Source organism: Zootoca vivipara, chromosome 1, assembly GCF_963506605.1.
Source record: "Zootoca vivipara chromosome 1, rZooViv1.1, whole genome shotgun sequence".
NCBI lineage: Eukaryota > Metazoa > Chordata > Lepidosauria > Squamata > Lacertidae > Zootoca > Zootoca vivipara.
Window position 1 is genome coordinate 108589787 of NC_083276.1, and position 15975 is coordinate 108605761.

General features: G+C 44.3%; 1 protein-coding gene across 11 annotated transcripts in view; it reads right to left on the reverse strand.

Moving 5' to 3' along the window:
- Window positions 1-15975, reverse strand: part of LOC118093501 (sodium channel protein type 3 subunit alpha) — a 62176-nt gene that overhangs the window by 23419 nt on the left and 22782 nt on the right. For 4 of the 11 annotated variants that reach the window (XM_060280258.1, XM_035132767.2, XM_035132776.2 and 1 more), the window contains exons 11-16: window positions 15437-15787; window positions 14762-14894; window positions 12423-12661; window positions 6629-6802; window positions 5503-5859; window positions 4377-4862 (exon numbers count right to left, since the gene is read on the reverse strand). In XM_060280258.1, the coding sequence (XP_060136241.1) occupies window positions 4377-4862; window positions 5503-5859; window positions 6629-6802; window positions 12423-12661; window positions 14762-14894; window positions 15437-15787 (1740 nt within the window). Of the gene's footprint in view, window positions 1-4376; window positions 4863-5502; window positions 5860-6628; window positions 6803-12422; window positions 12662-14761; window positions 14895-15412; window positions 15850-15975 lie in introns of all 11 variants that reach the window. The other 7 variants (XM_060280249.1, XM_060280242.1, XM_035132813.2 and 4 more) reach the window with 4 other exon arrangements.

A 15975-nucleotide genomic window follows, 5' to 3' on the forward strand; every position in this document is an offset into this window, starting at 1 on the left:
ATAGTATCTCCAGTCTTTTGCTCTTTGGAGGCTAGCATTCAGACATGGCTTTAGTACATTTTCAGGAAGGAACAAAAAAGAGAGAAAGAGATCTAAAGATATAATTATCAAACTTGCAAAAAAAAGGTATATACAGATAACTGGCTGGTTGCAGAATTCAGTTTACATCCTTAAGAACCTTCTACATCAGGGCCAGGGAACCTGCAGCCTTCTAGATATTGTCAGGATCTAACTCCCATCATCGCCACCCAGCATGGCCAATGGTCAAGAATGGTGGGAGTTGTAGTCTAACAACAAGTGTCAGACCACAGATTCTCCACATGGTCTATCAGAGTAACAAGGATCACTATGAAGAAGGATTAGCAATAACAGCTACTTTATTTTGTTTCATGTGCTGGTGATGTAACGCCTACAGTTGTTAAACTATGTTAAGAGATCAGGAGAAGATCCTGGGATTATGTACCCCTCCTTCCTTCCTTCTGAAGCATGAGTCTGGACCCGCATTCAGCAGCTGGCATTGTAGGGATCAGTCGGAAGAACAGGACCACTGAACCAACTGCGGGCACTGGGCCTTCTTTCCCCCCACTTAAATTCACTCTTCCTCCCCAGGCAAGCCAGCTATGGCAAGGGAAAGTGCTGGTGTCAGGAGACTGAGTTTGAGAGCTCCTCCCCAAAGTTGACTGGAGCCAGCCCTTTGTGAACTTAAAGCTCAATATACACATGAGCGTTCAGAAGCAAGTCTCTCTGAGTTAAATTGGAATTTACTGCAAATAAGCACGCACAGGAACACAACTATTTAAGTGAAGTTCTTCATTCTAATGTGATAGGCAACTTGTTTTTTTGGGGGGGAGTGGGAGACATCCTAGATTTCTATTACTTTGTTAAAGCAAGAACCACGATGCCCTTGTTCTGGAACATTTTGATCTGGCAAAACACCTTCTTCTGCAATGTGATCTCCCCTTTGTTAGGATTCCTATTTTAATCCAGAAATATATTAAGTGTCACTTGTTAAAAAATGGTCTGTCCATCAAGTGGTCTCTTGCACTACAGCCTAAATTAATGTATTATTTAGCACAAAGAGAAAAGGCTTATTCTCTTCTCCTTTCTGGTTTCTTAACCATTCTGCATTTTACACTGTAGTCAATAGCTTGCAGAAGGATCTGATGAACCAAAGACAGAAAAAAGATAGAAATGGCAAGAAGTTTGTTGTAACTGAGACCTCTACTGTTCCTTTTTTGAGGGAAGGGCTGTTGTTTCAGAATTTTTCTGCAAGGATGTCCTGGAGCTTCTCAGTTCGACAGGCTTCCCTTTGATCTTAATTATGAAAATTCCAGGGGAGGGGCCCGAGGAGTGAACGTGTGAAACTAAATGTGTCTCTTTCTATTGTATGAATCTTGGAAGTTATGCTCCTCCACAACCCTCAAAGTCCTGAGCCACACAACTGAAAAGAATAAAGCTACAGTTGCTTCTATTAAGGAGAAACACTTCCATTAGTTTTGGACACAGTTACGCTCCAATTTAAGATAAATAAAATTGCAAATTGCTAATTAAACATCAGTTTGAAAATAAATAAAACAAGCTACACAGGTATTCTCAGCCAGGTATTAGGAAACAAATATCCTTTAAAAAAATCAAAATCAAAACTACTAATAACAGATGTGTCATTGGGTAAGAAAATGAACCCAACTCTCAACCAATCAGTGAATTCATTTAACTATAGTACTTCAAGACCAGAACACTGAAGACCTAATGATGAGAAAAAGAATGATGGAGAGAATAGCCTAGAGGAAGAAATTGGGGGTGCACCTCTTATAAATGTTACATAACTTGTTAAGAAACCGCTACAAGAAATTATTGAGAACAGGAGAGAGAGAGAGAGAGAGCGCTGTAAGAGTAAATTATACAGCATACAAATGCACAAAAAGCATTTTTGACTTTGAAACTTAAAGGATAATCTTATTTTTTAAAAAAATGTCCAGTGCTTTCAGAACACACGATATAGAATTGCTGGTGAAAGTTTTAGCAACATTTAGTTGCTATTTGCACAACTGGCCATAAGAATTCCCCATTTTGGTGAGATTTTGTTGATTTTTTATTTACGTTATTTGCAAGTTTGATGCAAACCAATGCCTTAAAAGGAGACTTGGACCACATAGGCATTCGAACAGAGGAGTGTCCTCTGACAACGTTTCAAATAGAGGGCTGCCCCCTATAAAGTAGGATGTAGGCTTCATTTGGTTAGGCTTCATTTATGTTTTCTATTTAGCAATACCACACACTGAGATTCTTATCCCATTAGATAGCACTTTATGATAATGTTAGCAGATCATTTCTTTAGCCATTCTGACTCATGTTGGAATCAAATAAAAATTTTGATGTCAAGATGACCCACTGAATACAGCCAGCTCTAAAAAAATACCTGTCAATAATTATGCGTGTCACCAAACCACCAAGAATTTAATCAGTCAGTAGAAAAAACTACAGGTCCTGCATATAATAAGAATCAAGTCTATGGAAGCAAGAGATTGGGACGAAAAGAGATACTGATGTCTAAAATAGGAAATGCCATACTTTAAAGCTTTTCCCAATGAAAACCATACATTTCCAAGGCAAGATCACCTCAGAACCAAAATAGATATCCAGACTTTGTTTTTCTTGAATTTATGCCATTTTATTCCCTTCCATAAAATGTTTTGTTTGATTATATATCTTTTCTGGAGTACTCATAAAGGTAAAGGTAAAGGGACCCCTGACCATTAGGTCTAGTCGTGACCGACTCTGGGGTTGCGGCACTCATCTTGTGTTATTGGCCGAGGGAGCCGGCGTACAGCTTCCAGGTCATGTGGCCAGCATGAGAAAGCCGCTTCTGGCGAACCAGAGCAGCACACAGAAACGCCGTTTACCTTCCCGCTGTAGCGGTACCTATTTATCTACTTGCACATTGAGGTGCTTTCGAACTGCAAGGTTGGCAGGAGCTGGAACCGAGCAACGGGAGCTCACCCCGTCGTGGGGATTCAAACTGCTGACCTTCTGATCAGCAAGTCCTAGGCTCTGTGGTTTAACCCACAGCGCCACCCACAGTGTCACTCATATCAGTGACTAAATAATACTCAAGAACTTGAATACTTGCTGTTTCAGTAACACTCTATCAAATAAAATACTTCAAGGATTATTCAGCACAGCTGCAATCCAAAGTGCTTAGATGTACTTCATGGGAAGCACCTTGAAACGCCCCCAAGGTTAAGGGCCCCCAGAATGGCACTTCATTAGGTGTGAAGGGCGGCTACTCAAAACTAGCTCTCTCTCTCACCCACACATATTCATATGTGTGGATCAGACACTTTCTGTTTGCACATGGAAGGGTTTGGATCCTGGCCAGCCCATTCCTGTAGGCCTCTGCCTAGTGCGGTTTTCACCTTTTTTCACCTAGTGCGGTTTTCACCTTTTCTTTTAGGCTTCAGTGATAGTCTAACCAGTCATTTCCCATTAGCACGGATATGAGGGGAAGCAGGGCAGAGCTGGGGGTTTTTTTACATCTAAGTTCACGGTCTCTCCCCCCCCTCCCACTTTCATTCAGCTATTTAAATACCAACTTCCAGGGGAATGCTCTAAGGAACTTGAGGTGTGTGGCAAGGGGGCACCATTGATTCCAACTCCTCTACACCCTTTTTCCATTGGATGCTGCTGCTTAGTAAAAGTTAGGGAGCACTCTTCATGCAAGAGCACTTCTACCATTCAACCTGATGTTCTGTTGCTACTGCATAGCAGAGCATGAAAGGTGAGTTGCAAGACTCTCATGTGCTAGAGAACATGGGAACATAGGAACTTGTCTTATGCTGGCTATATTTCCATCTAGCTCAGCACTGTTGACACCAGGAATAAGTCCGCCAGGATTAAGCCAGCTCATAGGTTTGATGCAACCTTTAGGGTCTCCCCATTCAGCCCCCAGCCTTGCCCTTTCCCCCGATAAAGCTGGGGGGGGGGGAATCACCTCCTATTGGCTCTAGTAGGAGTCTATCCCCCCCCCCAAGTTTTTAAATGATCTGTGAGGGAATTTTCAGGGTGGGCTCATAGCTGAGAAGGGACACTGACAGTCCCCTCCTCATGCACCACGACCCCCACACATTCAAAATTTCACAACATGGGAGAAATGTCACCATTATAAACCAAACACACACTTACAATAAGAAAGGAACTAATAAGCAGTAAGAAGGTTGCTATGAAGCAAAAACTGCCTAATCTTGCAGCACTGCTACATGTGCAGAGACATAAATATGACAATGCCAATAAAATACATTAAAATTATATTTTTCATCAGTTTTCAGCTTCATTTCACATGTGCTTTTGTATATATACGTGTGTATATAAAATCCTACCTCTTTGCCTTCTTCAATTTCAGATTCGCTGCTAAATTCCTCTGTATTTATATTTTCAAAATCCGACTCTCCAACTGCCATTGGTACAGTCACGGTAAGGCCTGGATTATTTATGAACGACATATAATCATTTTCATCAATAATGTATTTTTCCACACTGCTGCCCGTGCCCACACCACTTGTGGTTCCATTCCCATCTCTCAGGTAGTTAACATCTCTAGTTATTTCAACCATCATATGGTTGGAAATGTACATGTCTTTCTTGTTGCTTAGTTCTTCGAGCGCTTTGATATCCTCCATAGCTTTCTGCCTCCTAACAACGCCTTTTTCGACAACCTCTCGTAATTTTTTCTTTACATAATCTACTCCCTTCTGAATTCTTGCCACGGCAATCTGAAGATTGTTGATTTCGTTATCGTCATCAGTAGCAGCGAGGTTATCTGAACTAAAGGAGCTCAGAAGCAAGGCCAGAAAGAGGTTCAGTACCTAAAAGGTGGGGGAAAGAACAAAACCAAATAGGGTTTCTATTGTACAGAAAAAGAATATCAACAAAGGAGGAGGAGGAGGAGGAGGAGGAGGAGGAGGAGGAGGAGGAGGAGGAGGAGGAGGAGGAGGAGGAGGAGGAAGGAGACACACACAGTGGGCCAATCAATACACCGCTTTGTTTTAAAATGCAAGTTTCTCAGCCTATATCCTAGGTGCAGCTGCATTTTTTCTAAAACATAATGTGCACAGATAGAGAAGCACTTCTGTTCTGACACATAGTTTCTCCTCTGTTTTTCTCATGGCAAACTAGAATACCATATTTTCCTTCTGTGACCAACTTTTTCTTCTAAGAAAACTAGCCTTGTAAAACCATTCATGTTAATACCAGGCATCCCCAAACTTCGGCCCTCCAGATGTTTTGGACTACAATTCCCATCTTCCCCGACCACTGGTCCTGCTAGCTAGGGATCATGGGAGTTGTAGGCCAAAACATCTGGAGGGCCGCAGTTTGGGGATGCCTGTTAATACTATGCAAAGTTTAATAAGGACCCAGAGTCAAACTCTGGCCTAGTGATTTTTTTTCTACAAAACAGCAGTTATAGGGCATCCTAATACTTTTCAAAAAGCCTGATTTACATACCACGAGGTTTCCAATCACCATGACCAGCATGAACACAATGAGGCACATGGTTTGACCTGCAACTTCCATACAGTCCCACATGGTTTCTATCCATTCTCCACAAAGGACTCGGAACACGATCAAGAAAGAGTGGAAAAAGTCATTCATGTGCCAGCGCGGAAGCTCACAGTCTTCTGCAATCTTGCACACACATTCCTTGTAGCTTTTGCCAAACAGCTGCATGCCCACCACGGCAAAAATGAAGACAATGATGGCCAGAACCAAAGTCAGGTTTCCCAAAGCTCCCACAGAGTTGCCGATAATTTTGATCAGCATATTTAGCGTCGGCCAGGATTTTGCCAATTTGAATACCCGGAGCTGGAAAACAAGAACAATATGGCGTTATCGTTACTACTCAAAATTCTTCTCCATGTGTTTTGTATTTTAGCTTCAGAAATGAAAACATAATACATTTGGTCGAAATTTAGAGAGAGAAGGAGGAACAAACTGCTTACAGTGGTACCTCGACTTACGAACGACTCGACAACCAAATTTTTCGACTTACAAATGGGGGTAATGGGCAGTTTTAGATAGGGATTTTTCGACTTACGAATTTTTAGATAGGGTTGCTTCGACTTACGAATTTTTCCGTTTCCAATGCATTCCTATGGGAAATCGCGTTTCCAATGGCGTTTTTCGACTTACGAATTTTTTGACTTACAAAGGTGCCTTCGGAACGGATTGAATTCGTAAGTCGAGGCTTATATACATTTAGTGGAATTTAGGAAATGAATGTGAAACAGGCCACATACTGAGCACTTATAACATCATTCACATATTTTTTTTCCATTGCAATTAGCATTTCTACAGTAGCCATCAGTTCACATTTGGTATTACGTGTCAAATCCTTTTGGAATGACATTTGTTCTATAGACTAGATTAAAGCATAAATTCAAGGAACATGGTGGAGTTACTAATCAGTTAACAAATTTCACAAGCGATACTAATTAAATTCAAAGCAGTAAAAAAAGTTTGATCTCGATTTCTTTCAAATACGCCGAAGCCAATACAGTATGCAGTTGTTGCATTCTGCCTATAAATACTGGAAAGTATGTGGAAACGTGTGTTGTACTGTTTGCACATTTACCAGTCTGAAGGATCTCAGGACTGACAACCCTTCCACGTTTGCAAGACCCAGCTCCATCAAACTCAGGCTGACAATGATGCCATCAAAAATGTTCCAGCCTTCTTGGAAATAGTAATAAGGATCCATGGCTATTATCTTGAGGACCATTTCTGCTGTGAAGATGCCAGTGAAGACCTAAGCGCAAGTATAATGAATTAGTTTACACTTCATTTGAGTTCTTTTAAATTAAGCTTGCCCAATTGCATGCTAAGTTTACATACCAAAACAAATTATTTGAAACGAAGTATAATGGATTCCTAAGGGGCTCACCACTTTAAAATGGTTGAGTTTAGGGTGGTGTTTCATTGCGCCATCCTGTGGAATGAATGCTAGAACAGCATTAGGATAGCAATCTCTATATATTATTCACATCCTGCTGCATTTCATATTCTGGAATGCTGTGATAGTAAAAATAGGGTGGCAGGTATTTTCAGGTAACATAGCAGAAAAATGCTCTTATCTTCGATATCCCTAACATTTGGGTCATTTTTAATACTTTTGCTTGAACTTTTCATTTCTGCGGAGACATTCTCCTGTCACTTCTGAAGCCCATTCAATTAACGTTTTTCTGTTAAAAACGAAACACTTAATTTTAATACGATTAATTTTAAATTATGTAGAAATAATCAAGGAATTTCATCGTAATTTCCTTTGGCTGAAAAGGAGAAGAAGGAAAAGGCTCATAATCAATTGCCAAGCTACAAAGCAGGCCACCAAATACTAGTAAATTAACTTCCTTTGGATGGAAACCAACAAAATGAGGTTAAGAGATTAAGAGAGTAAAAGACTTGAGGTTTTTAAACGAGTACCAGCAGGGAGGACCTTATGAACCAGCACTCGTCCCTAATTAAAGTTAATACAGTATGAAGACTGCTTCGGATGGGAGTACCCTGCAGTGTGTACCTGTTTCCCACATATGTTTTAAAACAAGTGATCGGGAACACAAATATTTTATTGTTACCACAAACTCCAGCTTGCTAAGAGTGCTAAGAATTGTAGGTGTGTGAGAGTTCCCGGGGTTCTTGGAGGAAGCAATGTGTGGATGTGATCAGTGTTTCTGTGCAAGTGCCTCTGGAATATGAACCTAGCAATTCTGTGACACTCACACGAGGTCCACTGGCCTTTGGGAACCAGCCCTAAATTAACTGGAAAAATAGGTGGATTGCAAGGTTAAAGTCACACCTCACATGCTGAAGTAAATGGTCTGAGTACTGTAGTCTGTTTCGATTTTCTGCACCGCTCACTTGCGCCTGCACTCTAAGATATCCACAACGGGGATTTAAGAATACTTTTGATGGCCCCCCTGGAACACCTTATGTGTAAACTGACTTGAAACTGCCTTGAAGCTGATAAATCAATTGTAATAAAGATAACAGAAAAGGGTGGAACATAATACAGTATGCATAGATGGCATAGAATCATAGAGTTGGAAGAGACCACAAGGGCCATCCAGTCCAACCCCCTGCCAAGCAGGAAACACCATCAAAGCATTCTTGACATATGCCTGTCAAGCCTCTGATTAAAGACCTCCAAAGAAGGAGACTCCACCACACTTCTTGGTAGCAAATTCCACTGCCGAACAGCTCTTACTGTCCGGAAGTTCTTCCTAATGTTTAGGTGGAGTCTTCTTTCTCGTAGTTTGAATCCATTGCTCCGTGTCCGCTTCTCTAGAGCAGCAGAAAACAACCTTTCTCCCTCCTCTATATGACATCCTTTTATATATTTGAACATGGCTATCATATCACCCCTTAACCTTCTCTTCTCCAGGCTAAACATACCCAGCTCCCTAAGCCGTTTCTCATAAGGCATCATTTCCAGGCCTTTGACCATTTTTGTTGCCCTCTTCTGGACATGATCTAATTATATCTGGCACTTAGGGCACCAGCCAAATGTGCTGTTCTTATGCATTCAGCACCTCTAAATCAGTAGGTCATTCGCTGGAACTTGAACAGTGTTACGAATAGAATATTTCTTCTATTTGGATTCATATTTCATATTAAAAGCTGATATAGTTTCATGTTCTAGTAAAATGAAAGGCCCATAAAGGTATAATTTCTGTCTGGGGACGTGAGGACATCAATGGGGACTTTTAGGTCAGGCACTGATATATTAGAATTAATTTGGATTAGCAGAATGCTACTGTTAAATATTCCACCACCACCACCACCACACTACTAAAGTGGCAACATTATTATGATGGGGTTTTTCTTTTCTTTTTTTAAAGCACTTTTTGAAATATTAGGTTCCTAAGTAATTTGTTTTACTGAACAAAGGTAATGAGATGGCAATGTGATCTTAAAACTTTTCAGCGTTACAGACAATTCTGCGCTGGAACAATGGCGGCACGACTAAATCAGCTTGTGAAAAAATTATATAGGCTAAGCCTAAGTGTTGCTCCACAAATGATCTCTGCAAAGCAGCTTAGATTACATGGGCTAAGATTCTGTAATATTGTCAAATAACATGCGTAATCGCATTTTCATTAATGAGAGCCTAAAGAAGCGGAGGTAATAGGGGTGGGATGCAAAGAGTCATCTGTTTAAGAGCTTTGCATAGTCATTTCCCACTAGTCTTCCCATTGGTTTTCCTAAGGAGACCCACACCTGTGGAATTAGGATGGTGATTATTCTTTTTAACAAACACAGTGCAATCAAACTTTAAAAAGCACTTAACACTTTGGTTAACAGCAGTGAATTTTAGGGCATTAGCAACTAGTTTCCTTTATTGTGCATAGCTTCATTTTCAAGTGAAAGGCAGTGACAAGTTTGAAGTAGATATTTCTAGTTACCGACAAGCACGGCTTTTTTTTGCAGCCGAAACTCACCGGAACTCTCAGGTGGGCAGCATTATAGGAGAACAAGGGAGCTGTTCATGGTGAGTTTGGGCACCTCTTTTTTTCAGAAAAGTAGCACTGCCCACAAGCATTTCCTTTATCTGGTGGGACAGGAGTGGTGTGTCTAGTGGGGCGAAACCACGGCAATAGTGCCCCTCCCCCAGTACTTTGTTTCTAGGCAAAAAGGTGCCAGAACACACCTCCCTCAGAAGACCCAGCTCAAAGGCAATCTTTTTGAGCTGGGGGGATGCACCCTCTTGCCAGCCAGAAGCTTGTTGAGGCTGCTCAGCTGAGGCAAGGGGGAGCTCCTCCCTCAGCAGGGTGGGGCTTTGCTCAGCTGAGGCAAGGAGGGGCTTCCACGCTTCAGTTGAGCTGCTTAACGAGCTCCTCCCTCAGCAGCATGGGGCCTTGCTCAGCTGAGGCAGGGAGGGGCTTCTTAACGAGCTCCTCCCTCAGCAGCATGGGGCTTTGTTCAGCTGAGGCATGGAGGGGCTTCCACGCTTCAGTTGAGCTGCTTAACGAGCTCCTCCCTCAGCAGCATGGGGCCTTGCTCAGCTGAGGCAGGGAGGGGCTTCTTAACGAGCTCCTCCCACAGCAGCATGGGGCTTTGTTCAGCTGAGGCATGGAGGGGCTTCCACGCTTCAGTTGAGCTGCTTAACGAGCTCCTCCCTCAGCAGCGTGGGGCCTTGCTCATCAGAGGCAGGGAGGGGCTTCTTAACGAGCTCCTCCCTCAGCAGCGTGGGGCCTTGCTCAGCTGAGGCATGGAAGGGCTTCCACGCTTCAGTTGAGCTGCTTAACGAGCTCCTCCCTCAGCAGCGTGGGGCCTTGCTCATCAGAGGTAGGGAGGGGCTTCTTAACGAGCTCCTCCCTCAGCAGTGTGGAATCTTGCTCAGCTGAGGCATGGAAGGGCTTCCACGCTTCAGTTGAGCTGCCTAACGAGCTCCTCCATCAGCAGGGTGGGGCCTTGCTCAGCTGAGGCAGGGAGGGGCTTCTTAACAAGCTCCTCCCTCAGCAGCATGGGGCCTTGCTCAGCCGAGGCATGGAGGGGCTTCCACGCTTCAGTTGAGCTGCTTAACGAGCTCCTCCCTCAGCAGCGTGGGGCCTTGCTCATCAGAGGCAGGGAGGGGCTTCTTAACGAGCTCCTCCCTCAGCAGCGTGGGGCCTTGCTCAGCTGAGGCATGGAAGGGCTTCCACGCTTCAGTTGAGCTGCTTAACGAGCTCCTCCCTCAGCAGCATGGGGCCTTGCTCAGCTGAGGCAGGGAGGGGCTTCTTAACGAGCTCCTCCCTCAGCAGCATGGGGCTTTGTTCAGCTGAGGCATGGAGGGGCTTCCACGCTTCAGTTGAGCTGCTTAACGAGCTCCTCCCTCAGCAGCATGGGGCCTTGCTCAGCTGAGGCAGGGAGGGGCTTCTTAACGAGCTCCTCCCACAGCAGCATGGGGCTTTGTTCAGCTGAGGCATGGAGGGGCTTCCACGCTTCAGTTGAGCTGCTTAACGAGCTCCTCCCTCAGCAGCATGGGGCCTTGCTCAGCTGAGGCAGGGAGGGGCTTCTTAACGAGCTCCTCCCACAGCAGCATGGGGCTTTGTTCAGCTGAGGCATGGAGGGGCTTCCACGCTTCAGTTGAGCTGCTTAACGAGCTCCTCCCTCAGCAGCGTGGGGCCTTGCTCATCAGAGGCAGGGAGGGGCTTCTTAACGAGCTCCTCCCTCAGCAGCGTGGGGCCTTGCTCAGCTGAGGCATGGAAGGGCTTCCACGCTTCAGTGGAGCTGCTTAACGAGCTCCTCCCTCAGCAGCGTGGGGCCTTGCTCATCAGAGGTAGGGAGGGGCTTCTTAACGAGCTCCTCCCTCAGCAGTGTGGAATCTTGCTCAGCTGAGGCATGGAAGGGCTTCCACGCTTCAGTTGAGCTGCCTAACGAGCTCCTCCATCAGCAGGGTGGGGCCTTGCTCAGCTGAGGCAGGGAGGGGCTTCTTAACAAGCTCCTCCCTCAGCAGCATGGGGCCTTGCTCAGCCGAGGCATGGAGGGGCTTCCACGCTTCAGTTGAGCTGCTTAACGAGCTCCTCCCTCAGCAGCGTGGGGCCTTGCTCATCAGAGGCAGGGAGGGGCTTCTTAACGAGCTCCTCCCTCAGCAGCGTGGGGCCTTGCTCAGCTGAGGCATGGAAGGGCTTCCACGCTTCAGTTGAGCTGCTTAACGAGCTCCTCCCTCAGCAGCGTGGGGCCTTGCTCATCAGAGGTAGGGAGGGGCTTCTTAATGAGCTCCTCCCTCAGCAGTGTGGAATCTTGCTCAGCTGAGGCATGGAGGGGCTTCCACGCTTCAGTTGAGCTGCCTAACGAGCTGGAAGAGCATGGGGGCTTCCTCAGTTGAGGCGTGGCTTTCCCACATGCCAGCTGTTAGCTAGGAGGCTGAAGGGCCTCAGCAAAGCCCCGCTGCATCTCTGGCTCGTGAGGAGACCCTCTCTGGAGTACATAGAGAATGTCCTGTTTGGGCTCCGGAGTGGGTCTCCTCATGAGGTGCAGTGGGACTTTGCTGAGAGGGGCAAAGTCCCCACTTTCGGGGCCACCTGAGGGGTTCATCAAGAGAGCCTGAAAATCTAGCCCTTTCCTCCAGGGGATTAAACCTGATAGTCGTGGAGCAGGACTTTTTCAGCAGGTTTGCTAAATAACTTTCATCAGAGAAACCCAGTGTTCCTCATCATTGATCTTATTTTAGATGCCACTGAAAAATCTCCCCTGTTACTCAGAAAATTTCTTCAAGATGGTGCTGCATTTCTGGTTTCTGTGCATCTGGATGCTGGTACATTCTACTGCTTTTTACTCAGCTTCTCTTTTTAATTGAGTTACATTTCAAAAATTCTTGTATACCGCATTGTACATTGCCTTAAAGATTCCTATTATAAGATCATGTGAATAAATAATTGTTCACGTACCAGGTTTCCAACATAAAGGACATGGTTGAAATAGGGAGTCATGGGATAATGCTCCATAGCCATGAACAGCGTATTCAAAACAATGCAGATGGTGATAGCAAGGTCAACAAATGGATCCATCACTATCAAATTCATGATGTGCTTCACTTTTAGCCAAGGAGGCCAGCAATCCCAGATCAAGAATGTGTTTGCAAATCTATACCAGCATGGCGGACACTTCTGTCTGGATTCTTCAAGTTCTGGAGAAAGATTTTATAGGCAAGATATTGGTTAAAAACATAAAAAATAAATCACCTTTCTGCAATGAACAGCCAGAACTATACATTACATAGGTATATGTAAAATAAAAAAATTCCTTCAGTAGCACCTTAAAGACCAACTAAGTTTTTGTTTTGGTATGAGCTTTCGTGTGCATGCACACTTCTTCAGTGTATCTGAAGAAGTGTGCATGCACACGAAAGCTCATACCAATACAAAAACTTAGTTGGTCTTTAAGGTGCTACTGAAGGAATTTTTTTTATTTTACTTCGACCCAGACCAACACGGCTACCTACCTGTAACCATAGGTATATGTAGAGGAATAGGTATATGTAGAGGAATAAGTCTATGTAGATACTTTTAAAAAGTCAAAACTACATATATAAACATGAAGACTCTCTTCATAGTTGCATGTGTTTATTATGACTATCATTATTTATTCATTTATTAAATGCTTTGGTGCCATTTTCAAACATAAGTCACACCCACACCACACCATTTAAAGCATGTGGCTTTTTCCTAGGGCTTTTTTTCAGCTGCAACTCACCAAATCTCAGTTCCGGCACCTCTCAGGTGGGCGCCATTGCCATTCTAAGAGAATGAGGGAGGTGAGTTCCAGCACCTCTTTTTCTAGAAAAATAGCACTGCTCTCTTTTCGCCCTCCACCCCCCACCCTACCCCAAATCCTGGGAACGGTAGGTTAACCCATTGCAGAGTTATGATTTCCAGCACCTTAAACAAACTCCAGTTGCCAGGATTATTTGGCGTAAGCAATGTGTTTTAATGTATGGCACGGATGTGCTTCATGCAGAACGGCATACTGCAGTATTTGTTTTGACAGGTTTTATAAGTGAAGACAGTTGGGCTGGGCCAAATTTCACCTGGCCATTTGCTCCTTATGCCAGGTTAATTACAGTGTACTTTGCTTCCGATGTAAACAGGTAAAAAATCAACACGATCAAGATAGAAAGGCAAGATAGACAACATTGTGCACAAGGCTGGCCCAGCAAAACAGAAAATACTGCCTTGGCTGCCTGCTCCATGCCCACCCACCACTGCTGCAGCCGCCGCAGAGGAGGCAGTGGCAGCAGGCATGCATGAAGGAGGAGGAGGAGGAGGAGGAGAAGGGCAGCAGCAAAGGGGGAGGCCAAGTGCACAGGAGGAGGAGGAGGAGGCACCATAGCAAGCAGGATCTGCCGCCTGAGACAATTGGCTCACCTTGCCATATAGGTGAGCTGGCCCTGATTGTGCACTCTATTCTATATTCCCCTCTATACAATTCACCTAGGAATAGATTCCTCTTTTCATTTCAGAGTTTTCTAGAAGGTCAAGCCGATTAATACAAAATTAGATGGTTGCTGGCTGATGTTAGCAAGTTTGTTAGCTAAAAATGAAAATGTTGTTGTTGTCGTTTGGTCGTGTTCGACTCTTCATGACGCCGACTCTTCGTGAGAATGTTACAGGATACTTAATTTTTTAAAAAAAACAACTATCAATGATTTATCATTTTAAGTTTTGATTATTTATAATTCCAAAACTTGATGCTTTTACTTACCCTTGTATTGTGGTTGTTTTGTGAATTACATTGTAATGGGTGTTGCCCACAAACAATAAAGATCTGACTGGCATGTACACAAGGCTGCAATTGTCTTCCCTTGGTTTGCCCACCAATGCCATTTTGAGGCATTAGCACTTACAGGTAGATGAGGCACTAGTTTTGGTACAAACTAATTGCTTCTCATGCCACCAAGAACAGGAAGATTCCTTTCTTCTTTGGTGCATCAGAAATACCAGTTACCCAGGAAGGCCAGGCATGCCATCATTAGAGAGGATGCAAAAATCACCTGAAAACCATTTTAACAGCTGCCTGAGAGGGAGGTGGAAATAAAATTAGGGAATTTTACAAGGGCTGGACCAACTTGATTCACTCTAAGCAATGGAAATGCTCAATGAACACCTAAAGGTTCAGCATTTAACAATGCTTACTTTCCACTGTAATAGAAGTGGCCCTCTTTTAAGAGTGTGATTTCAGTAGAATACATGGCCAAACATATTCCTGCCCCCCCCCCCCAACCCAGTACCTTCCATGGTGTTTGTGAGTATACTGGCTATACTCATGGCTCTTTGTCTTGCTGCAGATTCTTCCATCAACTCCATTGAAATCTGGTAAGAGCTCAATCTTCTTTTTCTTATTTCTGTTTCGGTGGTGGTACCCTGAAAATACAATTGTGGTCAATATAATTCCAGGAACTCAAGCCATACGCTATATGCAGTAAATGTGACCCCCAACATATATGATCACACAAAGATCTGAGGTTTTTTGGTGGTGTCTGATCAATACGCATAACTTCGCATGTGCTTTAGTGGTGGTGGTAGCAATCTGGGAAAACCAGAGGCAGTGTACACAAACATCAAAGTGTAAGGCAGGGATGGGGAAACCTGGTTCACATTCCATTGTGGGCTACCACCTGACGGCACATGCAATGAATGCAATTTTTGCCTTTGCCCCAGTAGGCTACTTTCTAAATACACCCCTCTCTATCTCCAAACAAGCATGATTAAGAGTTCATGGGCACATTCAAGGCAGGAAAGAAACTCGGGGGGGGGGAATGAATCAGTGGTAGGTGTGGCCTGGAGAGAGTTCTGAGGGCCAGACAGAGTTGTTCATTCAGCCCCTGAGCTCAAGGTCTCCCACCGGGGGTCTAAGACATAAGAAACATGCCAGATGCGACAGAGTGGAATAGGAAGCTTCTCACCTCTAGCAGAAGCTGCCCAGTAGGTGAAATGAGCCCAGGAGGTCCTCCCACCAAGGAAACAACGCCATTGCAATCCACGGTGCTGTGCATCTTCCCGTTCGCCGGAATCGTTGGCACCATCTTTGATGACAGGCTCGTCTGGCTGGTATTGCTGTTGCGGCGTTCGCTGTTGTGTCTGTTTGGGACGAAGAGAGAGTCCCTTCTGCTCTCGTTGTCCTCAAGGGTGCTGTGCTCATCATCGGCAAAGTCGTTTTCCGATCCTATGTCCTTTGCTCGGCCTCTGAAGCTGAAAATGCTTGTTCTGCTGTTGCGCCTCGGAGAAAACAAGGAGCCGCGAAGGCTCAACAAAGACTGTAAGAGGGATTGGGGGAGGGGAAGAGGGGAACCAAGAACACAGTTTGTATTCGGAACCACTCGTGGGTTGTTGTTGTTTTAATTGCTGTTGACTAATAATAATAATAATAATAATAATAATATTTATTATCCTTATCACCTTATGTACTCAAGTAAATAGTGCTTTGGTCCAACCATGCAAGTTT